The sequence below is a fragment of the Typha latifolia genome, chromosome 3, assembly GCF_019914945.1.
Source record: "Typha latifolia isolate L0001 chromosome 3, TyphaL0001v2, whole genome shotgun sequence".
Taxonomy (NCBI): domain Eukaryota; kingdom Viridiplantae; phylum Streptophyta; class Magnoliopsida; order Poales; family Typhaceae; genus Typha; species Typha latifolia.
The window spans coordinates 14,663,992-14,691,980 of record NC_133088.1 but is presented as its reverse complement, the minus strand read 5'-3'; the positions used below and the strand labels follow the sequence as shown (position 1 = coordinate 14,691,980).

The 27,989-nt window shown below is 37.8% G+C and overlaps 6 protein-coding genes and 1 non-coding gene across 8 annotated transcripts; 1 reads left to right on the top strand and 6 right to left on the bottom strand.

Annotated features, from left to right (window-relative positions):
* Nucleotides 1-46: 46 nt before the first annotated feature.
* On the bottom strand, nt 47-5,252 carry LOC140784705 (DUF724 domain-containing protein 6-like). Its single transcript, XM_073132234.1, has 6 exons — nt 4,021-5,252; nt 3,154-3,582; nt 1,898-2,641; nt 1,718-1,784; nt 1,554-1,640; nt 47-1,424 (listed from the first exon to the last, which is right to left on the bottom strand). The coding sequence occupies exons 1-6, from the start codon at nt 4,513-4,515 to the stop codon at nt 466-468; spliced, it is 2,781 nt and encodes a 926-aa protein (XP_072988335.1). The 5' UTR covers nt 4,516-5,252; the 3' UTR covers nt 47-465.
* Nucleotides 5,253-5,491: 239 nt separating this feature from the next.
* TRNAI-UAU (transfer RNA isoleucine (anticodon UAU)) lies at nt 5,492-5,565 on the bottom strand. The gene has a single exon. It is a non-coding gene; the product is annotated as a tRNA-Ile (tRNA).
* Nucleotides 5,566-5,700: 135 nt separating this feature from the next.
* Nucleotides 5,701-8,083, bottom strand: LOC140784632 (uncharacterized). Its single transcript, XM_073132129.1, has 4 exons — nt 7,807-8,083; nt 7,176-7,334; nt 6,777-6,992; nt 5,701-6,043 (listed from the first exon to the last, which is right to left on the bottom strand). Exons 1-4 carry the CDS (start codon nt 8,005-8,007, stop codon nt 5,702-5,704), a joined length of 918 nt encoding a protein of 305 aa, XP_072988230.1. The 5' UTR covers nt 8,008-8,083; the 3' UTR covers nt 5,701.
* Nucleotides 8,084-8,684: 601 nt separating this feature from the next.
* LOC140783942 (tetraspanin-19-like) lies at nt 8,685-12,844 on the top strand. The gene is made up of 6 exons (XM_073131089.1): nt 8,685-9,090; nt 10,183-10,282; nt 11,355-11,435; nt 11,527-11,631; nt 12,075-12,239; nt 12,330-12,844. Exons 1-6 carry the CDS (start codon nt 8,942-8,944, stop codon nt 12,339-12,341), a joined length of 612 nt encoding a protein of 203 aa, XP_072987190.1. The 5' UTR covers nt 8,685-8,941; the 3' UTR covers nt 12,342-12,844.
* A 274-nt stretch (nt 12,845-13,118) lies between these two features.
* LOC140783940 (sphingolipid delta(4)-desaturase DES1-like) lies at nt 13,119-15,819 on the bottom strand. The gene is made up of 2 exons (XM_073131086.1): nt 15,339-15,819; nt 13,119-14,225 (listed from the first exon to the last, which is right to left on the bottom strand). The coding sequence occupies exons 1-2, from the start codon at nt 15,501-15,503 to the stop codon at nt 13,383-13,385; spliced, it is 1,008 nt and encodes a 335-aa protein (XP_072987187.1). The 5' UTR covers nt 15,504-15,819; the 3' UTR covers nt 13,119-13,382.
* A 1,431-nt stretch (nt 15,820-17,250) lies between these two features.
* Nucleotides 17,251-20,887, bottom strand: LOC140783941 (E3 ubiquitin-protein ligase AIRP2-like). Of its 2 annotated transcripts, none has more exons than XM_073131087.1 (6): nt 20,591-20,887; nt 18,840-18,990; nt 18,668-18,734; nt 18,344-18,578; nt 17,700-17,862; nt 17,251-17,555 (listed from the first exon to the last, which is right to left on the bottom strand). In XM_073131087.1, the coding sequence occupies exons 1-6, from the start codon at nt 20,674-20,676 to the stop codon at nt 17,505-17,507; spliced, it is 753 nt and encodes a 250-aa protein (XP_072987188.1). In that variant the 5' UTR covers nt 20,677-20,887; the 3' UTR covers nt 17,251-17,504. The 2 variants fall into 2 exon arrangements, with proteins under 2 accessions (XP_072987188.1, XP_072987189.1); XM_073131088.1 differs by having other exon boundaries at nt 18,840-18,982.
* A 1,626-nt stretch (nt 20,888-22,513) lies between these two features.
* On the bottom strand, nt 22,514-25,199 carry LOC140784903 (expansin-B16-like). The gene is made up of 4 exons (XM_073132509.1): nt 24,684-25,199; nt 23,929-24,235; nt 23,662-23,791; nt 22,514-23,122 (listed from the first exon to the last, which is right to left on the bottom strand). The coding sequence occupies exons 1-4, from the start codon at nt 24,853-24,855 to the stop codon at nt 22,928-22,930; spliced, it is 804 nt and encodes a 267-aa protein (XP_072988610.1). The 5' UTR covers nt 24,856-25,199; the 3' UTR covers nt 22,514-22,927.
* Between the last annotated feature and the right edge of the window lie 2,790 nt (nt 25,200-27,989).

Genomic DNA, 27,989 nt, shown 5'->3' with positions numbered 1-27,989 from the left:
TATGCGCATTAACAAAGTCATGCAGGGACACAAAGAATCACATTCATAGACAACAAAATCTAAGTGCCAAAAACTTAACAACTTGAATCAACACAACTGGAACTACGAATCTTTTCTGGTTGAAATGAAACAGGAAGGCTTCTGATGCCAGAGAAGCACAGTTAAGTGCAGAAATTCTAAAAAGAAGCACAAGTGAAATCCTAGTTAGAAGTCGCAACTGTAGAACTCATTCCAATACGCTATATGCAACATCAACAATGGTTCTATCCAACAATGATTTTTTTTCTTCAATATATCAGGTTTATAAGGCTTAAGGACCGTTACTGAAGCATCTGACAATGAGCATTTGATGCTTGAGCCATTCAAAAAGGGAAGAAAGGCCAAACTGCATTAGGATACTCTGCAGCTAAAGATCATATTTACAGCAAAAATTACACCAAAAGGCCCAATATATTTATGCTACCTTTACCATGACTCAGATAAGGCACTATGGAAAAGCTGCTCAGCAGAAAAATACGATTTCTCAACTTCAGCAACATCCATTTTCAGTCTTGAAATGTCAGAGCTATTTCCATTTCTCTGCGCCATGACTAAATTTCTCCTCTCTCGAAAGAGAGCAAGATTTTGTTCCAGTTCAGGAATAGCTACATCAAGTGTGTGAATTAGAGCATTGAGGCGGTCATTGTCACCTTGCCTTTCCAAAATTTTCTCCTCAAGTGCTGCTTTCTTCCTCTTGCGTTCTGCTTGGAGATTTTTTATCTGTAACAATTCATTCAGGCGAGACCGCACACATTGAACATTGAAACCATTTGCTTCTAAAGGGACAAGACCATTCAACTTTTCTTCGAATAGATGTAGGTCATCATCAATATTCAACTTGTCTATACTGGCCACTAAGTTGGCAAATGACACCATTAGACCAATAGCCATTCCTTCACGAAACTGTGAACAGTACTGCTCCAACGGAAGGAAATGTGGCTCTTGTGGTACTCTACGAAAGATTTCCATTGACTCAATTGACTCCCAAATGAAGGAGCTCTTCGCAAATGGAAGGAACGTCTTATTAGGGAGTGATCCACAAGGTGATAGATTTACCAGAGCCCTCTCATTAGAATTTCGGAACCTGAGTGTTGGCATTACATTAGAATCACACTCCTTCAGGATGGAATTTCCAGAAGGCGACAGAAGGCCTTCCTCTTCTGCTTCACTCACAGCATTCTGAGCTTGAGAATCAAGAGCTAACATTTTTTCAGTCCCAGCATTAGATGATTTCTGGAGAGTGCATGACTGCAACATGGTTGGGCATTTGGTTGGTGCATCAACTTCAGTTAAACTCTCTAGATTAAATGCAGTATGACCTTCTAGAGGAGCATCAGCTTTTTTATTGGTTCCATTGATGCTGTTAATATTAATTTCTTGGGGATCTGCAATAGAAATCAGATAAACTAGCAAATTGACTTGACAACTCCAAATATTCACAGTTATGTAGACTCTTGGCTGATTTATTTTAATGACACGGTTGTTTAGAGTCAGACATATATCACCAAACTCACCTTTATTTAATACTCCAAACCCTGCAATGCTATGTTGTCTCTCAACAACATGATCAGGAGTTTCTTCAAATTGTTTCGATTCCCCAGCTGCAAATTGTCCCAGTAGGTGTTAACTCTGGCATCGTTATGAAATTGTCATATTGCAATAGACTGATAGTACTTACATTCTTTCCAGCTAAGTAAGCGATTTACACTTTCCTTCAGACCTCTGCTTATTGCCCCTGCTTTCATCTGCACATAGAATAAGGAATAGAGGAGATACCAGAAACAGGGAACTTTCATATCATCATTGAGAAGCAACAAAAGATGTATTCTTAAAGAAGTGCTGTGGAGCAAGATCTTACAATATCAGGAGACTCCTTCGGTGTCTGTGCTGCTCGAATAAAGAGCTTCTTTCGCTTGACAACACTAATCTTAGAACCAGAAACACTTCTACAGCCTTTTAGTTCAGCAAGGGGGAGCAAATCATCCGGTTCACGATTGTCTGTTGCAGTATTTACATCAGAAGCCTTTGACTGATCTTCTGATCCCTCACACCTCAGATCAGAGTAACTTCCTTTCTTTACCAATGGTTCAGTTATGCCACTCACTCTCGACAGCTTTCGTCCATGTGTCTGTTCTCCTGATAAAGGACTTCGAGGCGATTCTGTTGACACATGAGAAGTTGCAGGAGTCCTCTCAGAAGAAGGTATCTCAATATGTTTCTCCAGAACCATTGAAGACAAATGGCATTCAAACGGGCGATATTCTAATGTTGGCACAGCAAAAGGGGCATTTGTCTCCAATCTTAGTGGCATTTCTGCATTTCCTTTCGAAGATGAGCAAAACCGTGACCGGAATTCAAATTCTATCGGCCTCTCTTTTTGCAACCTTTTCTCATGATAAATGGAGTCAACATAACCACCATTACTAGATCCCTCTGCCATCTTACGCTTCATCTTCGTAATACAGGACATAGGTTCGTGTGTGTCTCCAGCATCCTCATCAGTTGATCCAGACAGAGATATAGGAAAAGATCTTCCAACAGCAGATTGTTGTCTTTGATTACCCGGCCTATCTCCACCTAAAGTTGACTTGCCATTCTTACCCTGCTTATGTGTAAAGAGTAAAAAGAAAACAAGTACTGCAAACTTCAAAAGAAGTGCATAACAAAAATGACCACAATCACATGATTTTATGACTTGTATTCCTGTCTTACGGTTCCAAATTTTAGTATGAAATTGATGATAAGAAACATCCTCCAATTTTAATATTTTGTTCCTATAATATTGTATGTCTTGAAACAACTCAAATGTTAAATAAAAAGAGTGACAAATAAAAGAGGCACTGTATGACTGAGGAACCCAACCTTGTGACTTTTAACTTAAATAGATGTGCTATCCCAGAACTTGGGGTAAAACCAGCATGGCAGGTGACACTGAAGTTGCTATTGTTTACACAGGAATAAACAGAATATGCATTATCTAGAACATCTTTTGCACGTATTATAATGAGATATAATTCTCTTCCACACAGATTGAAGCTACGATGATTTAAACAAGAAAAGATGATTGCACATCTACAAGGGAAAAAAGCAAATCAAAACAAATGAATGTAGTACCTTAGACAAGTTGCATATCCATTGCCGACCATCCCATTCTCTCCGCGACCTTAGCAGAGTGTTGTCAACCTCCATCTCCACCTCTGTCTCCTGACTCTTCACCTTAACAGCATATTTCGAATTACCGAGAACCTTTAATACCACTCCAGGCGACCATGCACAATTGCAAAAGACCTCCACCTCAGAAGAGGATCCAAATTTCTTAGCCTCTTGGGAGATGTAGGTGGCTGGTCTAATATAGTGAGCATCTAGAATTTCAGTCAACAATTCTCTATTGTCTTCTGCTATCAAGTTGTCATACTCCACCAAGAAGTCGGTGAACCTGATCACCTTCATGATGGTAGCCGGAAACCAAGCAGACCCATAATTCTCTAGGTCCCGAATGACTTCAACCTTAGCTCCGGCACTGAACAAGGGCACTTCACTTCCCTGCAAGCAGCGTTCCTTTCAATCAAAATAAATTTTTTAAAACAAAATCAAAGTTCTTTCTGCATGCATGATGCATACCCTTCTGAAGTCCCTTATAAATCAGAAGGTACACACATGCAAAATAACCCAGAAATGAAGTATTTTCTTTTATTTGCATTTGCAAATCATGAGCAATATCTACAAACGACTCCTGAACTAACATGCTTGCGAATCTATTCCGTTCATTATAATTGCAGAAACACATCTTCACTTAGTTTATAAGAAATATTTAATATTTTCCCCTCACATCGAAACCAAATCATCTGAAAGACGTCAATAAACATAGCGAAAAATATACGTAAAATGGCGCTCCCGCCTCCCAAGCATTGCCTCAACTATTAACTTATCTAACGACCATTTCCCCCTAATTTGCTAAAGAATAATATGACAATTTTTTACCTTATCTCGAGCTGGGATCCACTTGCCCCGGGCCCATTGGAGCCGTTCTCTGATCTCCTCGGGTTCGAACTCGACCACCTCCCTCGTATTAGGAAAGCACACGGTGTACCTTCCTGTAGCCGGCTTGAGTAGACCCGACACGACGCCGGCCCACCAGCCGTCGTTGTGAAACGCCTCCACCGGCTGGTGCAGCTCGAAGCACTCGGCCGAGTCTGGAAGCCGGCGAGGAGGGCGGGGGCGGACGTGGGATTCGGCGACGATCTCGCGCAGGGGGAGGGAGGGCTCAGCGTCAGCGACGAGGGAGGAGTAAATGACGTCATATCGGCGGCGCTGGCGCCGGACGCAGCGATCGGCCACTGTTGCCTCGTACCACGCGCCACGGAAGCCGTCATCGTCGATGCGGACCTCCACCTCGGCTCCCACCGGGAATACACGGCCGTTGCTGGTTAAGGAGTCGGCGGCATCTTTTCGCTTGGGCTTCTTCGAGCGCCGCATTAGGTAGGTCTAGAGTTTGGTCGGAGAGAGAAAAGGAGAGAGAAAGAGAGAGGGGGACGGAAGAAGCGATGAGTTGCGATGAATGGCGTCACCTCTCCGGTGAGATCAAATGAGTCACTCTGCATTGTGCGGTCTAAATTGAAGCCTTCAAGAGTTGAAGAGTTGAAGGTAACGAGGTGGAGGTGAAGCGAGTGACCGGATCACGGGGTGCATCGGAAGTCGCGTGGCTTTTAAAAGAGCGGGAAGGCGAGCCTGTATTGGTTGATTGGACGTCTCTGAAGCAGAAAGAGTACGAAGGATGGATATATATATATATATATGCGGGGAAGAGCATAGCATCTCTATGCGGTAAAAGTTTTGTTGTTAATTACTTGAATGATTAGTGCATGGGAAGTAAACAAAATAAATACATTAGCAGATGTTCATATTCTCAAACTAAATAGAAACAAATATAAATAAATAAAAAGGAAAAGCTAATCCCATCTATCATTCATACTAACTTAAAAAGAAAACAGACGATATATTCAATATAAAGAAGTCTCCGCCATCCATCGTCTCTATTAACCCCTAATCTTCTTGAGCTTGTTCCATGTCTTCTTGCAGGTATCACCCACCGCCTTCATCGCTTTCTTCATCATGTGCTTCAGCTCCTCTGCCTTCTCCTTCAGTTGATTCTGGAACCCAGCCATCACCACCTTAATTTTCTCTTCTTGGGTTCTTCTTCCCTTTAATTGATCTCGTCTACTCGCTTTCTCTTGGCTTTGAAAGGTAGGTAGACGGTAGTCAAGCGTACTTCCAATCACGAAGACACGTGGGAATGTGTCACTGGACGTGGTTCTTATTCAATTGGAGAATTCTAGACGAGAGAGCATCGGAAATCGTGTAGGGATCTGGGATAAAGATGAATAACCATTTCCATCAAACAGGTTAGACCAAAAATGACAAAAAAGCAACCAGGTTTTAATAACGTGAGCTTTGGTCCCGGCGGGGCTCGAACCCGCGACCTTCGGCTCATAAGACCAACGCTCTAACCAACTGAGCTACGGGACCAAAGATAGTTACATCAAAGTAACATGAGAAGAATAACCAAAAACCAAGATTAAAGATCTAAATGAGAAGTAGACAATTTGCAGGATCTCTGTTTTAACAACTGAACACAAGAGACAAAGGAAAAGGGACAGAAGATTTAAGACATAATAGTCACTAGTAATATTGCCGCATTATATACAGAATGGATAGTGAATGAGGAAGCTAAGTTTCCAGTCCAACAGTACATAGAACCAAGAATGCAGCCAAGGACAAAGAGCTGCAGAGAATTCTCACCGGAAAAGTGAGCTACACTGAACATACATGAGCTAATTATGACGGCGTTCTGCCACTTCATCGTGGAAGCAAGAGACGTCAAAAGAAATCCGCGATAGATGGTCTCTTCCAGCAGCGGAGCGATGACACAATAGAGGAAGAAACATACAGATCTAGCAGTTGGGCTGTGCAATAGTATTTCTTTTAGTATGGGATTATTTACGTCCTGCAATGTGAAGAAAATTTGTCAGAGTTCACTCACTTAGCCATGAAAAGCCATGCAATTCTCTAGAAAAATATCAGCCTTTTCTATCCTTTAAAAAAAAAGGCATATTCAACCTGGCACTGCAACTGTAAATATAAAGAGCAAGATATGAAACATACCTCATTTTTCTTTTCTTTTCTTAGTTCCTTTCTCAAATGCTAAAGAAATGATCAAGAGAAAAAAAAATCACTCATAACATGTCTACTAAGAGGACTAAATCCACAAGTACAATAACGCTGTCCAAGAAGCATCCAAGGTTTTCCTGCAGCTGCTTGTGCCAAGCCCTGGTTGTCTGCCAGCTTAGTCCAAATTTTAGATGCTACAAAGATCTAATACTTGTTCTTAAAGCATATCGACAAGGAAAAATGGTTGTAGAACTCTGCTATCTTAGACATAGAAGTAGGTTTGACTAAATAATCAGAGATGAGTGTGTGTAATTATAAGAAAGGAGGATGTGTAACAGTCATGGTTGTATGGTTCTCTATTATTAAGTTACTGTCTAACATCACTACATCAGCTAAGTTACTATAGTTATACTCGCACATATAATTTGTATGTAATTCTTGATACTACATTAATTTTTTATGAAGTAATGAGAACATCTTTGTTGTGAAGGAAGTCACCCTGTTTAGCTGTGCCAGAAAATCAAATAGAAGGTACATTTGTTGAATTAGTACAGAATCAATCAACTGACCTTAGGTCCTACGAACTTGTCAGCTAAGATAGATGTGAACAGAACCAATGCCATCAGAAACAGAATGCCCACTATAGTCTTTTTTACCCAACTCTTTTGTGAAAATAATTTCCCAAGAAAGAAGCTGCAGAACTCGTGTTGTGGCTTCACCGTGTAATTCAACAGTGCCAAAGCACCCAAAAGTTCTGCTATTTGAAGTGTAGTGGTTGACACAGCCTGCAGTAATTCAACAGAACTTTACGTAATGTTCGAGCCATATGGTAGCTATTATTAATGGAAGAGACTATGATATCAAAAGTTAAGCACCGTGTATCTCCAACTAGAATTGGCTCACTACCATGGCTGACGCCATCGATAATATTTGTTCATTAGAACAATAGCATTGGCCAAATTGCTCACCATAGTTAGCGGATCAAGCGCAGATTGATGAAGAACCTGAGCGATGAGAGACAGTCCTCCAAAGCTTAACGGAATGTGTAGAATGAAGAAATATGCAGCAAATGTACTCCATGTATTCTCGGACTCCCATGGAATATCCAGCAAAACTACTGAAAGGCCCTGTAAGCCGAAATGATTCAAAATTGCATTCCACAATATGACAAGAAAGATTCAATCTACGTTATGCCTAATCAAGACTGGCATCTTCCGATAAGACTGAATTGTTACCTTCACATGGAAATTATGACAAGAAATAGAAGGTGAAAATACCACATGCCAAATTCATGACTTTGAGATGTTAAGGACAATGGCAGACCAATTACTACTACTAAAAGCTTGAACAGGATCCAGGACAACACCTGGCAATATTAACTTTTCAACTTGTGCAAGGATGTTCATTATATGTTCGAAAAGGCATGTTAAACTTGAGCATTAAAGCAAGTTGATTAACCACATCACAGTTACATAGTCACTTGTGACATACGATTGTTACAGAGCAATTCCAGCAAACTGTACCTACCCGACCAACTAAAGTGCAAATTTCTTTCAATTATTTACATAGGAAACGGCAAAGAAATAGTTGAGGCATTACCTCGAACGGCTCATCGACGTCAACTTTTTTAGAGCAAGAGCAGCAAAAGGGGACCTTGTCGCTCATACGTTGGATCCCTGAGAAGGAAACGGATTGTAAAGAAGAGAGGGTACCAATGAGTGGCGACGGAGAATTATTTCTGGTGGTAGTAAGAGCTCCTCGAAGCGTAGGAAGAGGGTGCCCAACTGCCGTCAGTATCATTGTCTCGTGGCCTCTCTCGTTGCAATAATGGGTGGGAAATTTTCCTTCACAAATCCACACCCCATCCCTTCTTATTTTGGATGTAAGTGAAAAACTGGCATTTTGAAACTTAATTCTATTTTATTTTTTCATCGACAAAAATAAATTTTATTGTGCATCGTAAATATCAATTATATATTTTTATTATTATAATAAAATATGCATCAACTATATAAAATATATACACATGCTTTAAAAACTCAATCTTATTATTTTAAAATTTTAAATATTTTTTTGTGCAAATTCCAAATTATCATGGTCTTTTTTTTCCTTTTTATTTTGATAAAATTGACAAAAGAACATAATAACAAAGTTTTTCCGACTGATATATTTTTTTTCCATTGTATAAATTATTTTGCCATTGTATAAATTATTAAAAATAGTTTAAAAACTATCCAATATATCTTATTTATGTAAGACAAAAATTATTGATAAATATTTCATACTCTAAATTTTAAAAAGTTAGAGCGTATTTTAGTTATTTATTAATTTTAATAATAATGTATGAGAAATATTCTGTAAAAAAATTAACAATAATAATAATAATAATTATGAGAGTAAATTAAAAAAACAAATACAATTAAATTAGAGAAGCCCCAATATTATAATACATCCAGATCGTCCCAGCTCATGCCTTCCTCGAGTAACTGCCCACTAACTTCCAAACCCATCATATCACCATCGATGGAAATTGGATTCCATTTCAGCTGGTTGGGGAAACATTAACGCAGTTGTTTTGGGATTCTAGAACTCCTCTCCATTTCGTCATCTCATCCCCCGATGATCTGATCTCTTCTTCTTCCCGTTAAAGATTGAAACTTGTGATCTCGGTTCTGCTTAATTTTTCCTCTTCGAAACCCGAGGTGGTGAATCGAGGTGCGGAGGACGAAAAACGATGGGGAGATTAGTGAAATCTTGTTTGCAGTCGGTGTTGAAGTTGGTGAATTCGGTGATTGGATTGACGGGGTTGGCGATGATCCTCTACTCCCTTTGGATGATGAGGGTCTGGTACAAGCAGTTCAATGGCGACCCTACCCCTCCTTGGTTTGTCTCGTTCCTTTCTTCTTGTTTCTTTAGCTACGATATGTGCATACAAATTTATTTTTTGTTTTCTCTGTGATGCTTTTTTTGGAGATTTGTAGATATTAATTTGAGTGTAATAATTCTTATAGGTGAACTAGCGATCAGATATGGTAATATCCGGTTATCGACCTTCTCCTTCCTGATAAGAATTCAGAGACATATAAACAATGGATACCAAAGTTTTTATCTATATTTCTCAAATTTGGATTATGATCTGAAACACCAGAGTAGACATATGTCCATTATCCAGAATTACTCCTGTTGAGGAGATATATAAGACAAAGAAGTAGGGGATTAGATATTGCAATGTTTTGTGGATTGTTAGACGAAAATAGATGATATGATTTTCAGTTGAGATTCCAGGATGATATACAAATCTAAATCCATAATCAGCTTTGCTCAGGTAGGTGCTGGATAATGAATAACATACCATTTTTGCTCCTAAGATGGGAAGTCACAGAAAAAACTTTGGTTAAGCCCTTCTTTACGCACTGTAAACGCATGAGACTGCTTTTCTAGCCAATGAGAAAGATCAATAATTTCTTTTATATCTTTAGTCTCTCATCTCTGCCTTCAGTGCACTAAGCTTTCACACAAGCAAAACACTCTCCTTATTACGTTAAGTTTAAAATAGCTAACATCCAGAAGTAAGAAAGACTTCTAAATTCAAGAGGATCTTTCCACTATTGAATGTGTAGCAGACAGTTTCATTGCTAAGCACCTCTGGTTTTTTCAGTAAAATGCTAATCTTTCTTAGAAGCTTACAGAAGTAGCCTTAATAATAACACCTAATTGCTTGTAGTATCAATTTCCTTTGGCCAGCTTTTATTTCCCTTAGAATCTTTAACTCAGCAATTTCTACAGCTTGCTTTTGTAAAGGTGTTAAAGTTAATCTTATAAGTCACTGCTTTTCAGCTTCCTTCGAGAGTATTGTTTTTTTTTCACTCTTATCATCTTATGGGTCCAGAACATATTTTACCGAACACTAATAGCTACATTTCTAGATGCATTTTTCATGTTATCCCACAAAGTTAATGGAAAATTGATATGCAGGTTCATCTACAGTTTCCTTGGTTTAGGTGTATCAGTGTGCTTGATTGCTTTTTCTGGGCATGTCGCTGCTGAAACATCTAATGGGCATTGCCTTTCATGTGTATCCTTTTTCTTGATAATTCAATCTTTTCTACGCTCTCTGTTAGTTGGAACTCAGTTTCTCGCATGAATATAGGATAGAATACTTTGCTGAATAGGCTTAATAATTAACTGTGGATAGAGTGCTATTTTTTGGCCTTTTGCTGCACGAGTGCTTGTTATGTTAAGTAATTGAATGCTAAAATACTCATGGCCCACCTATTATGCATAGTTCACATTGTCAATATAATTAACAAGAAGAATTTATCAAAATTTGTGGCCAATATCATTTGCATTAACAAGACCATTAAAGCTAATTGAGTTGGAGTGGTTGCATTTGTTCTTTAAACACAAATTTTTTGGTTAGATAACTGGAATTTGGTTTACCCAAATCTAGAAAGAATAATGTTATTTCTAGAAGATTCTGAAATTTCTAATGTCTATCTTGTTTGAATATGTTAAACTGTAATTGCAGATAATCTGAAAATCTGCAAAGTAGTCTTGCTTTTTATTGACATTGTCTATCAGAATGCTATTTTTTTTTAAATAATACTTTCATGAAAGGCTTTAGAAGTTATATTAAGCTCTCTCCACCTCTCATATCTGAACAACAGAATCATTTTTCGCCATAAATCAAAGCTTTTAAAAATTATTTTCTTTTTTATAGATGTCAAGTTACATCTAAAACTTAACATATCTGAGTTCTCATATGATTCTTCTTTGATGTTGTCAGAGAGGGCGTCCAGATTTTCAAATTTCAGTGTTTAGAGCCTCTATTTCAAGTTTTGGCTTATCAATGTTAATTTCTTTATTCATTTATGTCTTTAGTATTTCTTTGAGTTTTAGAATATCATCATATTAAACATCTAAATTAGAAGGCATGTTTTGATGTCTTGCTGCATACCTTTCATATATCACAATTGATTGCTAATTTTTTCTGGATTTATTCAATAAGAAAAATGGCTACACTCGATCTCTATTTCTCTGCAGTTCCTTGTATTAAAGTTTCCATGTACACTTTATATGATCACATAAGAAATGAATACACTGCAGAGATATGATCAACATATTTGTTATTCTTATCAAGTGCACAGTATATGGTCTTTGTCTTTTTGTTTGTAATGATGGAGGCTGCAATAACTGCTGATGTATTTCTTAACAAATATTGGGAAGAGGTGCAGAATCCTTTTGTATTTATTAATTTAATCTTTCAGTCCTCTATATTCATCTTCTTCTGATACTTCTAATCATCTATATCCCTTTCAGGATTTCCCAAATGATCCAACTGGGAGATTTGATTCTTTCAAGAATTTTGTGAGATCAAACTTTGAAATGTGTAAATGGATTGGCTTAGTAATTGCAACTGCTCAGGTAGGCTGCTTATAGAAGTACATACATGTGCAATGGAAGGTTTAAAACAATTTTGCCTCCTATTTTGAGTATTTTCCCCTTTCAACACTCATCTAGATATAGTCATATTACTATACTGACAATTGCTACTGCACATTGAATCATCTAAAGCTTAAAATATAGTTCTCAGAATCATTCAAACTAATATTGTTTCTTTGCTGAAGAATATCGTGATTATGTTTTCTTGGAAAGTAGTAAATACTTGCTTGGTTAAAAGGAGTATCATCTAAAGATCGGAAAAGCTTCTCCAACGCAGCTTCCAACTTGTTCTTTAAAAGCATTTTTGAGTGTCATCCATTGCATTTATTTATTTACTTTTCTTTTTCTGAGAATGGTGTTTCAAGCTTTAAAGTTTTACTTGCTTTATTTCTAAGAGTATGTATTACAATTCTGTCCTTGCCTAGATATTGTCCATCTTGCTTGCAATTGTCCTAAAAGCTCTTGGTCAAGATCATGGAAATTTCGACGACAGTGATGATGACTACATACCTGCAAGGCTTCCACTCCTAAGAAACCACGTTCAGCCATACTACGTCGAACCTCATCTTTCATTTAATGGTTCTTGGAATGTGAGTGTCCACAAGAAGTTTAATATTGCTCCATTATAACAGTTGCTTGTAAAAAAGTTGCATGTGACATTATGTTTTTTGTTTTCACAGGTTAACAAGTAATCAAGGAATCATTATATTCTCTGGGGAGCCCACATTGCCAAGGAATCATTATATTCTCTGGGGAGCCCAATCCATAGTAAATATAGAAAGGAAAACTGTGCCATTTAGGTGATACTAGCAGCTAAGTGACCAGATTGAATGGACCTATTTATTTGCAAGCATGTGGCATTACCAATTCATTTGTGTCGTGAATTGTGATCAGAAGCATGCTATGTGAGATAAACAGCACTGCTTATTTCTTCATTACTCAACCCAAATGCCTATCAGAGACTTGTATATCATCCACACTAGAATTAAAATTTTCTGCTTCCTACTTTTGGGGTGTTGACACTTAATTTTGCTGAAATATTTGTTCTATTCTTCAAGTCTGGAAGTTCTCCCCTTATATTCATATGACAGACGCTAGTTTCTATGTGATTCGCTCTTTGTTTTGAGAGATATTGTAAATGTTATCTGATATTAAAAGGTTTAAGCCGAGTACATCTGAGAGATATTCTTTGTTTTGTGCGTTACTATTATATGTGGAATATTAGATGTTTCTTACTGCCGTTTCTGTGGGTGCAATCATCATTTTTCTTGTGTTTCTTATGCATTAAGTACCATGACCTCTTTGGGCTGACTTTAAAAAGAGAAGAATATGCTTGCACCCAAATGTGCAAGTTTATTTGAGCTTGCATTTAAGCCTAGTTTCGAACCAAGCAAAGGCTCACTTAGAGTTATAATCAATTCCCTGGTCATGTTAAAATGACGTACTTTAGGGGGAAAAAACATATGAAGTTCTATGAAATACCCATGTTAAAATGAAGAACATATCAAGGCAACTTTTAGTGAAAAAACTTCACCACACGTCTCATTTGAAACATACAGCTTTCACAAGACAACTAGTAATAGCTAACCAAAACAGACACTAAATAGGTAAAATACTTAGATCAAGATGGTTCCTGCTCTTTACAAACTCATAAATATCCCAGTTGCTGGGTAGCACACTGAAAGAATATCAATAAATGCAACAAGAACAAAGGAAATGGGCAGTCAGTGATCCTACTCGTCTTTCTTGGCAGCTCCTCCGGCATCTTTGGATGCATTCCTCTTCATCCGGCTGTAAGGTCCGACAGTTCGGTCCATGACGTACATGTAAATCACTTGACTCCAAGATTTATAGGACTTCAAGCTCTTGTAATACTCTGGTGCTATTTCCTTCACCTTGTATAGCCTGCTCCCCGGTATTCTAGGGAAATCATGATGCTCATTATGGTACCCGACGCTCCAAGTCATCAGATTCAACGGCCCGTAATATGAATAAGTCTCCTGATCTGGGTTGAAAATATAATGCTCGGAGATGAAGTGACCTGCCATAGGATGCATGCCACCACCAACAAAGGTTGCAAGTATTAAATAAGCGAGGGACTTCCAACCCCAGAAATAGACCAAACCGGCATCAAGACTGAGCTGGATTATTAGATTGGTAAATTCCCACAAACCAGGGGGCTTGGGTTTGAGGAAGAGTGGTCTGAGTGCATAGAAGAATAGTTGGAACAAAACCCATATACATTTGCTGATGGCATTCTTGACAATGTAAGCCTCAGCATGGCTAGGGATGTCCATGTCAATACCATCAACACCTTGGAATCGATGGTGCTCCAAGTGATACTTTTGAAATGTTATGGACATGGGAACACCAATGGGAAGGTTAGCAAAGATACCTAACCAGCGATTATAGGATGGAGTCGAGAAAGCAAGGTTGTGGCTGAGCTCATGGATGGCTAGGAAGAGGTTGTGGTTAAGGAAGGAGCCAAAAAAGTATGCAACTATTAATAACTTCAGCCAGCTAGCATCTTGGAGGTAGGTCGCAGTCCACAATTGAAGCAGAACTACCGCAGCTATCTGCACCAGAAATTCAGATGTATTAATTACCAAAAATTTTGAGGAAGAGTGGTACTAAGTAAAAAAATATTGATATTATAGTCTACAGAGTGTATAATATTTTCCATAAATACTTCATTGTCTGCAGAGTTTATAAGCGTAGTTCTGAGTAAAAACAATGTCTACATTCTCAACAATCACATATTAGACAGACAACAGAATACTTCTATACTCTACCAGATTACTAATAGCAGGTTTCAGGTAGCAATCAAATTCAGAATGTTCTCATTCATCAGTAATAGGCCGAATATTGCCACAATGTACTCTAAAACCAGGACTAAGCACCCTGAATTAAGAAGATCCAAGAAATTTACACTCTCTCTTACAAAGTGAACATTGAAGGTAGCATTTGTTGCATTATATCCTAAGCATAGGCTAGTTTTCTCACTTGTAACCACCCATATTTGAAGCTTTGACAACATAACTTCCACATTCATATGCATGACCGTTTCATATCCAAGAGCCACCAGTACTTATCAAAATTAAAGTCTGCATAAACTAGCACATTATCTTGTAATTCACAAACTTAACAATAAATGCATCAAATTCGTCCAAGAAAAAGAAAGGAGAAAACTGAAAGAAGAACGAAACTATCTTCCCATGTCCAACAAGTTGAAACCAAGGTAATGACACTTGAGCAAACCTTCATCTAAAGACCATTGAGACCCAAAAGTCCTCTTTACTTATAAACTGAACAGAAAGAATGTATGCAAAAAGGCAGCAATAAAAGTCAAAACCAAACGCCCATTGGCAGATTAGGGGGGAAATGCAGTTGATATCTTACAAAAATACCAGCCTTAAAGCAATTAAAAGACCAAACACATCACGCTTTCTAAGATCTACAATCTCAGATATCAACAGATCCCTACCAAATAAACAGCCCATTACCAAATCCAAGGATCAACAAAACCACATTAAAATCAATAAGACCAAGACCCATTTTAGCAATCAACCCGAAAGCCCCGAAAAGATCGTCAAAATCGCATCTTTCCGGATCCCCCCCCAGCCGAACGAAACGAAACCAACAAGGGGAAACAGGGGATAAAAAAAAAAACCGAGTAGAAACGTGAATACCTTGAGGAAAGCCCAAGGGTCGGGGCCGAAGAGCTCCTTGATCTGCGGGTACTGGGAAAGGATCTGCCGCCTTCGCGAGGCGTGGGGCTCGTCAGTGTACGACCAGAAGAAGTCCGTCGCCATCCCGCCATTCTCCCTTTCCTCTCCTTCCCCTCTCAAACCCATCGCTTGCTCTCTCTAATCTTCTCCAATCGTTTCGTTTAAAAGAGGAGACAGAGGGTAGAAAAAGACCCGAGATTTTCCTTTCCCCCTATCTATGTCCCCAGTCCCCCTCAACAAAAAGGCTAAAACGAGATTAGTCTCTGTCTCTCTCTTTCATATGCATTTTAGGGATGGTTTGTTATTTTGGAAACCACCGGTGGAGGTTCCACTCACCCTAATTAGGAACAATATGTTAACTTCTCATGGGCTTTTTTGCCAAAAACAAAATTAACTGGATGATCTGGCAGTATCACAGCCGTTGGTGAATATTAATAAACTAACTAATTGAAAATTTTCTACGTGTTTAGCACACCACATACTAGCAAGGGGCACACAGAAATATGATAAGATTAATAATACAGAAATTTACATATAACGCCTTATCTTTTAATAAAATTATAATTTATATATTATATTTTTATTATTTATAAATCGAGCACTACAATTTTGTGAATACACGTAGAAAATACCTCGCTGTTAAATTTATTAATTAAACTTAAGCAAACATTTAAATTAAATTAACTATACTAAAAAATTTGGTAAGAATATTTTAGTTATTTTAGAAATAAAGACATTTTAGTTAATTTAAAATTAAAATAATTTTACTTAACGAAGTATTCTCGCAATATTAATTTAAATTTAACTGAAAATAAATTTTTTTAATATGTTTATTAAATTATAGTACTCAATTTATAAATAATAAAAATATACGATGATTTTATTAGAAAGTATGGTGTTATATGCAAATTTCTCATATGTCAGCATCTTCCCGACATGTCATGTGAAGGGGGGATTGCAAAACATGATAGACATCAAACAATGACAAGTGATGGATTAGTTTTGTTATTCATAACATTTACCGACACAATTAAAAAAAAAAAAAACCCTTATTGAGTTAAATATTTTTAACTCAATTGTAACTGTTAAATTTAAATACTTTATAAGTGCTTAGAAGCATAATGATACAAAAGGCAATTCAGAAGGATAAAATAATTTTCGTCCAAGGAGAATAAGATGGATTTAAAAACCAAAAGTTGTAACAGTTAAATAATGAGAAATCTTGCCGTTTTTCCAAATAGTGTTTTAAGTGATACAAAAGAAATTGAAGAATAAAATGTATTTAACTCAAAATTATTTCATTAGATATTTGGATGAAACTAAAAATTAAACCCCATACCAAATTGCAAAGCAAGTAAGCCCAAAAATTTATTTCAAAATATAATCTCTTATTCCAGAATAAAAGCTAAACATCATATAACAAAAACACCTCTAGGTCCACATGAGATAGTTTTAGTAATAACTGAAGCCAGCTATTGACTTGTTTGATCTTGGACCTCTTGCTTAATAGTTAATTTGGTACAAGCATACTAACAAACAACAACCTTGCAGTAGTAGCACCTATATTTTAAAGTTGATTCCAAATCTCACATATATGAAAATTGTTGATCCGTACAACAACCAAAGAATATTGTCATCTAGATCACTTGTGTCAAAAAGAAAATGGAATATTTGCTACAAATCAGCCCTAGTAAAGTGGGGAATGTATAGTTCTCATGTTCCAAAAACACAGGCCAACAATAAATACAGAGAATATTACCCAATATGTGTTTTGGCCAACAAAACAAAAGCTTTCAGGAAACACAACGGCAATAAACAGAGATTAGAGAGAGAGAGAGAGAGAGAGAAATCTTAGTAATAACTGAAGGAAACATAAAACTGAAAACATAGTAAGACCTCTTCAGCATACTTGTATTCTGAGATTGAGTTAATAATAAACTATAATTGGCTGGAAAAGCCATGTTTAAACTAAAAGGAGCCAGATACAAAATACAATGGTTAAGCCAAAACAGTTCAGATGTTACTATGTCGAATAATGGCTGATTAATTAATAATGGCATGTTAACAAGCTATACACTCATTTATATAATTATGGACAGAATCTATAGATACCTCCACTGCAGTTCCTCAAGTTATGAGCTGCTTTAAAAGTTGCAGAACATCGAACAGAAAGTGGAGCTGCATCCAAAACATAAATCAACCATGATTTGATCCAACTGCCACTAGTTGAAGACTTCAAAGGACTATGACCAACAATGATAAAGCCGACAAAGCTCATTTGACATGTAGATCATAGTGATCGAAAAAGACATCTGGTTTTACCAGAGGCAATTTATTTGTGTACATGAAGAGGCGCCTAAGATTTTCTCTAGACAGTGTTGCCATGTCAACAGCTTCTCTTTTCTCAGGATAAATCCATAAATCACTTGACTTAACTATCTTCAGGCTATCACGACAGAAGGGGCACGACTGCGATCTTGTATTCCTGCAGCAGCAAGTGCAAAATATGACATAACTAACATTCAGCAAAGGGATGATGCAACACTATGATGTCTGAACTAAATGCCAAATTTCGAGTAGAAAGATTTCTGTTTTCACATAGAACGAAGTGAAGGTTATGCAAAACTTCTTAATGATCATAATTAATCTCATCCAGATGGTTCCATCGGTATCATCTCATAACATCAAAAGAAACAATAACAACATACATCAAGATACCTTATCTTCCAGTGCCAAAAACGGGATACACTAGTTACAAGGAGTATTAAAATGTTTCACAAATCAGATTATCTAATATACACAAGGATCATCCATAGGATCACTAGCAGCCACAGTGTTATTAGCAAAACACAATAAGAGCAGCAAGATTCATAAATCAGTTATTCTTTATATAGCATGAATCCAAATTAGAAGATGTCAAAATTCCTAAAGCTGCTATTAGACTAAAAGCTTGAAAATCAAATTACCAGTCATAGAAGCACTTCATGCACATAACATGGTTGCAGTTAGGCAACACTATCTTGTCATTCAGTTCCATGCAAATACCACATTCTTCTTCTCTTTCAACATCGATATCTGAGAGTTGCTTCCTTTCAACATCATCTCTCCTCCTATACCTTATCATGCATAGTGCCTTCTGCCTTTTGTCTTCCATATCAGATACCCCCCTTTGTAATTGCAACAAAGAGGGAAAAATGATGCCTGTCCCAAGTACCAAACAAGAACCACAACATAAAGATGAATATTAAGATTCATAGAAAGGAAAGAACTTAAGTTAGATGATCTATTACCATAGAATTCTCTAAGGCTTGCTTTCCTTTCATGAGTTGACATGGTTGTTGTCCCATCAACATACACCTGCGTGTCAAAGAGTTCCTCGTTCAGCAAAAAGTAACAAACAACAATAATCAATCGGGGAAGAACTCAGTGCCCTCATATGGAGAGATGAGAGTAAGTATAAACCTTATAAATCAGAATCCTGACAAGACCAAGGGCCCCAGCAAGCCTACAGTCAGCCCATCGCACCAGATAAAGAAACAAGTGTGCAGCAGAACTAAATGAGATTCGCATCTGAAGGCGTGCGCCATCATATTGTCTTGGAAATTCTGAAGCCCTACGGATGAAATTAGATTAGCTAATCCACAGGATGCTCCTTAAAAGAAGAAAAGAACTTCTGATGGGCTATTCCAAGTTTATTTAAGCATATCAGCACATCAGGTGTCCCAAACTAGATGTTCAAGTACTAGTTATTCAACTTTCAAAAGTAGAAGAATAACTATGGTCGGTGCATCATACATGCAAGAACACTGGAGCTGGACACATAGACAAGAATTCGAAAAGTCAATTAAATTACCAGATAAACCTACCTAATTCTTCTTGAATAAGAACTTCAAAGAAAAGAGTATAATTAAATGTATGCCCTTTTTATCTCCCTTTAGATGATCCTCCCTTGACATCACTCTCAAAAATAAACAGTACTCGACTACTCAAATGAGGAAAGCACTTACTATTGCGCTCTCCCATAAAATGATAAAATATCAAGCAAATCAAGAGAATAAGTACAAAATCTTAGAAAGACAGTCGCACTACTTAACAAAGCAGCTAAATATTTTCAAAACTTAGATGATTGTAGGGAATTATTCAAAGAAGAGAAAAAGTACCACATTTATGATACTAGCACCACTTTGGAAGTTATCATAAAAGACTCATTTTTCATGTAGATCAAGTTATAAATCAAATAATAAAAACAATGAAGATGGGGCAAGTGGGCAACAAGTAGCTGACAGGCAAACAAACTGTACTTGGTCTATAACAGCATTGTCCTTAAAAATCAATCTGTGAATAATCAAAACCATTTCTCAGTTTGCAATCTTTTAATAGATATGTTAGATAACATGAGACAAAAGAAAAATGAAAAAGAGTTCTACTACATATGAAGACCATGCTGGGGAATTTCCACAGCAATCACATTGCACTTATTTGTACTTAACAAACAAGGACTTCTCACTTCTCAGGTTACTCAATTATATTCAGATCCATCAAGCTTCAACTTAGTAGCAAACTAAACCATATTATATATACAACATAATGAGAACATTCAAACTGTACTTTTCGCATGTGGTTTCTGGTCTTCTTCTGTTTTTAATAAACCTGTCACAATTTTTTTTCATTCCTCATCAACAAAATATTGTTATAATATCTTATATATAGATGACTGTAGTCCACAGGAAGAGATAATGATTAATGATATTCAAACGCAGAAGAGAACAATAAACCCTAAGAAAGACACCATTTACGTGTCACTTTCGTTTAGCTAAACTCCACCAAGTCACACGAACCTATAGATTAACTGTTACTGCAAAATCGAATCTGAAGTTATCCTCATAGCTAGTTTACAAAGTATCTACATTGACAGAATTAAACTACTACAAAGAATGCCACCAGAACTCTCCATAGAGATAGAAACAGGGCACCGCACGTAAAAGTGCTACCTTTATAGCGTCTAAAAGTTATCGTTCTGATAAAGATTCGTCCAAATTTGTGACGCTAGTCAGATAAAAAAGACAACTTTTTCTACACAATCAGACCAAAGTTGTTGAAAAAAGAGAGACGGAAACAGAGGGAATCCAAAGATTACCCAATAACCAATTCCAATTACTTCACATTAGGAAAAAAAAAAAGGATCTTTCATGTATAATCCTTCATAGACTTACAATGCGTTGGCGTGCTGGATGTCAGCTTCGAGCAACTTGAGAGAATCCTTGAAAGACTTCCCCATCCGCATGGAGCCCAAGACCATCTCCACTTCTACAGCTCATCCAGATCAAGCATCAACAGAAGCCGAAGCCCTAGTCCTAACCCTAACCCCTTCCATCTACTTTCTCGCTATACTAATACCAAAATCCCCAAATTCCTAATCCGATCCGATTTCTTCCTAGTTTCCCTTTTACGCTCTCGGCTCTCTTTCGCAGTTTCGAACCGGAGAGAAGCATAGAAGCGCTCCGCTCGGCGCCACGTGGAAAGGGTAGTGGCGTTCGTGTGCGCCAAAAGTAGGACATAAATAACTCCACCGGTAATTTTAGTTTACCCTCTGATTTATCCAATTTTTACCGATTAACTTCTGATTCTAGAATATGTATTCTTATTTATTACACTCAAAATAAAATTTTTATTTCATAAAATTATCTTTAATAAAATTATAACAAATACTATTTGATTTAATGTAAAGTATATTAATGTGATAAACATCAAGTATAAAGTTATAATTAGATTAGTGTATATTTTAGAATAAAATTATTATAATTTTTAGTTGTTATCGTTAAAAAAAAGTTATTCTGAACGGGAGCTTAATGGGCCGTCCAAATTATCAAAATATTCCATTATATTTGTTAGACAAACCAATAGGACAAAATAATAATTAAGATATTTTAGTAATTTATTATATTTATTATAATAGAGTATTTTAATAATTTGGGTGGGGTCGTTTTATTTTAACCACAAATATAGAGAACAAAAAAAATTGTACGGGGATGGTAAAATATATTATGTGGTTTTTTATTAAAATAAATGGAAACAATGCCACAGTTAGGATGTTACGTGGTCTTCTAAACATATATCATTTCTTCGAGTGGGTCATTTTAAATATACTCCTGCAAAAATGCATTCTGATTTGAAACAGATAAATAAAAACAACAGAGAATATATGTTTCTTTAATGTAAATATTAATAGTTACAAATTGCTTCCCTTCTCTTTCTCACATCCTACCATCACATTCTTTCCTTCTTCCAGTATTAACTAATGTTGGAGTGTTCGGTCCAATGACATCTCCACCTTTTGCTGTTTTCCTATTATCTAACCTTCTGTTAAACTTCTTCTCCTTTTGCTCCTCCAAATTGAGAACAAAGAGGAATCCTCTTAAGGATACCAATCTCATCTCAACTTTATGAAACATCCATCAAAAGATGCAGCTGACTCCATATCATTGCTTATTTCATTGGTTGACTATAAAAGTTACTGGAGAAGTTCTGAATTCTGCTGCGAATGAATCATAAAAAGAACTTCATGGTAGCTGTAATGCTAAAACTTTTCAGAGATTCTTCAGCACGCTTATGCCCACGAGTGACACTTTGCATGCCTTGACAGAGTAGATTGACGAATCCAAAGATGGGGGGGGGGGAAGAGTCAAAAGTGCAGAAAACAAATAGCAGGAGACATTAATTTGCAAAGCTAAAGTGCATGGTATGATGATACATAACTCTTGCAATTCTTTGGCACCTGCACAAAAGAAACCTCTCTGCACTTTAAAGCTCACTGAAAGAACCTCAAGGAATGTAGGCAGAAAAGTGATTCTTGGGCATGTGATATATCATATATGCGTGATGAGGAAGTTGCAAACTTGCATCATGCATCAATCCTTCTCCAAATCTAGTGGTAGGTGAGCTATCATCATGCCCACATAATGCTCCATATGTCTATCTCAACACATACCCATGTGTTTGGGCTCCACATCCCTATCAAAAGAACATGAAGAATGACACATTCACTATGTAAGACAGCGAAGTCCCATGCATGGCATGTGATGCCCCCCATTTGTAAAAAAGCAAACTCACAAGTGCAATAGTTTTACTACACACAGTAACCACAAGAAGAAATGCCATTAACATGTTGAAATAAGAACAACAGAGAGGTTTCCCATCCTGGCCAAGCCAAAGCACAAGACGAGGAATACCCTATTTGGGACTCCCATTCATTTTTTAATCAGATGGGATGTATCCCAAAAGCTTGCACACAAATGGCGCTCTCTCTCCCCTTTGGAGAGGGCTACAAGGGCACACATCACTGAGCCCAATAGTGAAAAAGAACTATAGCCTATAGTAGTAGCAACAACAACTACCATAGAAACTTCCAAGCTCATAGATTTAAGGAGATCCTATGTAAATAGCCTGATGGGAGACTGCCTTTGCAAACCCAACGGCTACTTTTTCTCCCTCATCTTTTTTTTTTTAATGCCGAACCCAAGAACCAACGGCTACTTTTTGCTTCTTTAAGCTTAAGAGAAGTTAAGGCGAGAGGTGTAGGTGGCCTTGGGAGCCCAATTCTTTGGAATCACTTCCCTAGCTGAGAGGCTCTTCTGTGTGGCCAATGTGGTCAGCTTCACTGAGAAGGGGCCCTTTAAGGGTCCTCCAATAATGCACCAATTTGCTCCCCATATGTGCTTCATCTCTACCCATTGAACAGAGTTTGCCTGCGATGCAAACAAAGGCAAAACAAATGGAATTATTAAAGTCTAATCCACTTTGGGTTAAGGATTAGGAATTATTAAAGTGGTACTAGTGCCAAAGCTTTAGGGTATGGGGAAACCAAATTTTGCAATTGACTATATATAATTCTAGGCCACTTTTGTGGACTAAATTCCGTGTGATGTGACACGTTAGTTAAATCCATAGCCGTAACTGTTATCAAAATTTCTCTGAGATGCAAAGAATAATGTTAAGATTCTTAAAAGAAATTATGGAAAAGTCCCGCAGATGAGAGGCTCTGTGGCCCAAAGCCTGCACACCAACCACTGAAACATGCAGCATGTCTTCAACTGTAGTCTGTAGATGCCCAAGAAAGAGCTCTCAAGAAAGAAAGGAAGGCACTAAAAAATGCACAACTTTCTGTAAAAGAGAGAGCATGGCACCCCAACTATATACATAAAGAAGGTTCCTTTATGAGCTTAGTAGTGCTTAAAGGGAAGGCAAATCTGAAAGAAACAATTGAAAGATGTGATCAGAGACGTACTTGTTTGATGTGCATGGATCCAATGTCTCCATCGCCATCCTCAAACTCCACAAGAAGCGACAGCCAGTAGTCTGTCGACCCTTCGTTCACATGGAAAGCTATGTTCTTCCCGCGATACTTGCATTTAGTCCTGAAGAAGATATAAAACTTTACAGTCAAACAAAAGCGAAGGGAAAAGAAGAAGAATAAAGATTAAAGAGCATCCCTTTGTCTCCGCCACTACAAAGTGACCAATTTTCCTTTGAAAAGAGAATAGTCTAATCTGACCTTCGATAGACGACAGAGATCTCGCCTCGGTCCCTGAGACGGCCGCCGGATCCGGACACCGCCATGCGGCTGAAGGCGGCGCCGCTGAGATCGAAGTGGGTCCGCCCGAACGCGCAGTAGCCACCGGGGCACTCGTCGGTGATGATCACCGTCACGGCTCGCCGAGAGCAGATGGCGGGATCCAGGCACCGCACCTTGTAGCACGCGCCGCACCCTTCCCCGTCCTTAAACAGTATCGGGCTCACCGCCCCAACCCGCGACCTAAACGGGCGCACATCCACTAGTGACCCGTACCCGCACGCCCCGCCTGGTTAAAAGAAAAAAAAAAAAAAAGAGAAAAAGGAAAAGAAGCGAGTGGATTTATCGGAATGAAGGGTGAGTTTAACTGCTGGTCTGAGTAAAAGGTCAGTGCTAGGGCTGACATGCATCGCTTGCGCATGTGCCGAGCACGCACTTGCGGTGAGGCTCCGGGATCGGATGCAATTCTTGCACAGCGGAGATGGTGCTCGAGCACCTCATCATTTGACACATACACCAAATCGGTGTGGCCCCCGAGATATACGCATGCCGATCTCAACGGCTAGAAAGAATTAATTTTACACATAACTGCCTGAACTATCTCATTTCCCAACTATTCGCAACATCCGACGCAAAAAAATAAAAGGAACAGAATTACAAATAGCTGAGATATGAGGTAGTTATTTGCAAAACAACCTACTAAACTCCCCAGGCAAAGAAATAGCCAGTGAGCTTACCGTCGCTGCCGTCGCCGTCGGGGCTGCCGTACCACGTGGCGGTTGCGGGGTGCCATTGCGGGTCGGACAAGGAGACCGCCTCGCCCGAATCCGAGAAGAGGTAGAAGGACGAGCAGATGAAAAGGGGAAAGAAGAGGAGGAAGGAGGAGGAGGAGGAGGAGGGAGCCGCCATTGTGGCTTCTCTCTGTTTCTTTGCCACTTTAAGCTTCGAGAAACCCAAGAGTCCACCCTCAATGCACAGAGCTGTGTGTACTATAGAGCAGAGTAGCAGCCTCCACACTTATATAGAAAAGAGGAAATAGTCGAGATTTCCCACCTAAAAAAAAGAAATATTCGCGGATTAGTCGTGCCTCCAAAGAGGCAACTAAAGAGCAACTGTGGAAGTGTGGCACTGTGGCTAGGAAAAAATAAATAAAGAAAAGAACAAAAGAAGGGGGTGTATATTTATCGCTGCTCCGTAAAAAGATTTTGAAGAGCCCAAAGATGAAAGATGGGCGAGACGAGATGCCACCACCCATGTGCTCTCCTGTTGGGGTGGGGAGGAAATGACCAAAATGTCCTCTATGGTGGGCTTCGGTTACGCCGACGGTTACGTCTGCGAATCGGGGATTTTATTTGGCGGGTGGTCGTTGCCGGTTAGAATATGAACTGATTGGTGTTAGTTGATGCGTCAAATCTCGTCTTACCTTTTTTTCTTCTTATTTTTTAAAAAATAATAAGCTCGTATTAGTTGGCACATCAATTCCTGCCCACTGCGCTTCTTTACTAAAAGCTTAGTCAAAAGAAAATTAAGCTTTAACGAAATTAGTCGGCCAATTACAACATGCCAAGTAAATAAAACTTCGCATGGCCCCCAGCCAACCACCAATGAGCTTCGTCATCATTTCGGTAAAGCAGGAAAAGAATCGCCTCCTAACCAGAGGAATTTTCTCCTTTTCCGAGGGGTACTATTGTAAACTCCCATTCGCAGACCGTTCATCATATGGGGAAGGAGCAATTGGACACGTGGAGGAGCGTCACTGTGCTCGTAGTTAGTATAGTGATCCCGAGAGTTACAACTTAGCCCCCCACTGTTCGCGTATTCTACTACTCTGCCATCGTAGAGTAGATAGCAGGGGGACCGGTTAGCCCATGGGATCTGCCGACACTCTCGAGCTGTACTATTACAAAATAAACGGCCGTTACGCTGACGTACGCGCCCGACCGTTAAGAAAAATCCGATTCCGATGGACATGGAACATGGCTAACCTACCTCGTGACTCACATGACCTTAGTTTAACATAATTCTACTGAGAAAAAAATAATCTTTTATAATGCTCGTTATAATTTGTTTCACATAGAACCCTCTATTTCTCAGAACAATTAATATTACATGCTAATTTACTGCCTCTAGGTAAATTTTAAGAAAAAAAAAGGTAAAAGGTGTGCAGCATTATTGTAGTCCTCCTGGTTACAGTAGTTCTAGAGACTTTTCTGGAACTTAAATGAGAGAAAGAAATATATGTGTGAATGCGAAGAAGAAGTACAAATATGGCATTTTGGCTTGGAAAGGGCCTGGGCTGCCTCCTAAGTAAGTAAGTGGTCAGTGTTCTTAGTCAAGACTTGGAGAAGTCCTAAAATAAATTGCACAGATCCCAATAGGCTCTAATTGTTGTGGACTAAGTGTTTCCATTGACTCTACTCTCTGTTTCTCTCTCCTCTCCACTTGGTGTGCAAATTGGGAGTATAAATTTCCTCACCCATGCCTTTCTTTCTTCAGATCTTAGGTGGGAATATAAATGCAGCCTTTTGGTAGACAGATGTGTCAGAGAGCAGTGGCTATATTTAAGTTGAGAGTTTGTGAGAATTAGACCCAAATGGAAGAGTGAAATTAAAGTGAGACAATGATTGAAGTGTTAGAACCAAACCACATGCATGATGGCTAAATCTCTCAGTCAACTTTGACATACTCATGTGTATATAAGTGATAAAGTGTTTTTGATGGTGGGCATAAGTTTTGCTTCATAACGGCGTCCTATTGGTAGTGGTAAATTGGGTTTATTTTTCTTGTTATACTTGTAATTATGTTTATGTTTATGAAAGTTACCTCGTAAATTACTTCTTTAAATATGGATAGTTTTTATTATCGTTATTCTTAAAGTTATTGATTTCAAAATTTCACTAAATTATTATTATTATTTTACCATCATTGATTATTTTGTTTTTCTCCATTCAGATGGGCATGTTTTAATGGAAGTTGATTCCTAATAATTATTATTATCATTGTTCAGGGAAAGCCCCATAGTCAAAGATTTAGTCTATTTAATATGATTTTGATAAAATAAAATATCAAATGGTGAGAGGAACGGCGAAGCAACAAGGAGGGGAGCCAACGATGAACAAAGCTAGGTGGATTGGCGACAAGAAGCACGTAAAATATAGAGAAGCATGATAGAAAAAAAATATCCTCTAAAAGAGAACAAAAATATTGATGCTATAAATTCAAGCAGAGATATATACCCGGTGAAGAAGGAAAGGGAAAGCTCAATACCAAACTTCCGGCATTTGTATTTTTAATAAGGCATTTACAACCAATTTCTAAGAAGGTGGAAGATCATTAAGGATAGCTAAGACTTGCATTCCGAAAGGAGTTTCATTCCCTGTTGCAAGATCTTCACTATTACCAACATTTAGATGTGGTGTTATATGTTTCTCCAGCACATTCATCATGGACTTCGTAATTTCGTGTTTCCAAAAACTCTTATTTATTTTTTTTCTTCCATTGACAATGGTGGTTTTTTTTTAATAGAAATAGAGAATATTATATTGAAATAAGAATATCAGTGGATAAATACTGCACACTTACAAAAAAAATATTAGCAATTAAATATTTACCATGAACCCAGTTTAGGGTGTGGTGAAGTCAATCTCAACTCAAGTAAGTTGATTTAGTGAAACAATAAACGAAGAGGAGGGCTTCTCTAAAATAAAGACACTGATATTTTTGCTATCAAATCATCATCCCTATTAAACTCTTCATACTTTTTTTTTTTCTTCTTCCTTAAATGATTTATTACTCATTATTGGTACTTCATTATTCAATAAACATACTGTTTGCTATAAGCAATGTAATCCAAGATGAATTTGCTAGAGATTACCAGATTTTTTTTGTTGAAATTATCATTTTATTCTTAATTTTTCTGTTTTTTTTAATCTAAAATAAGGGTATAACTATGGCATGACAGCCATTTTGATATTTTGTAAAGCGTTAAAAAAAGTCTACGTAAAGAATGGTAAAATGTAATTGGATACGGATCCGAGTCCATC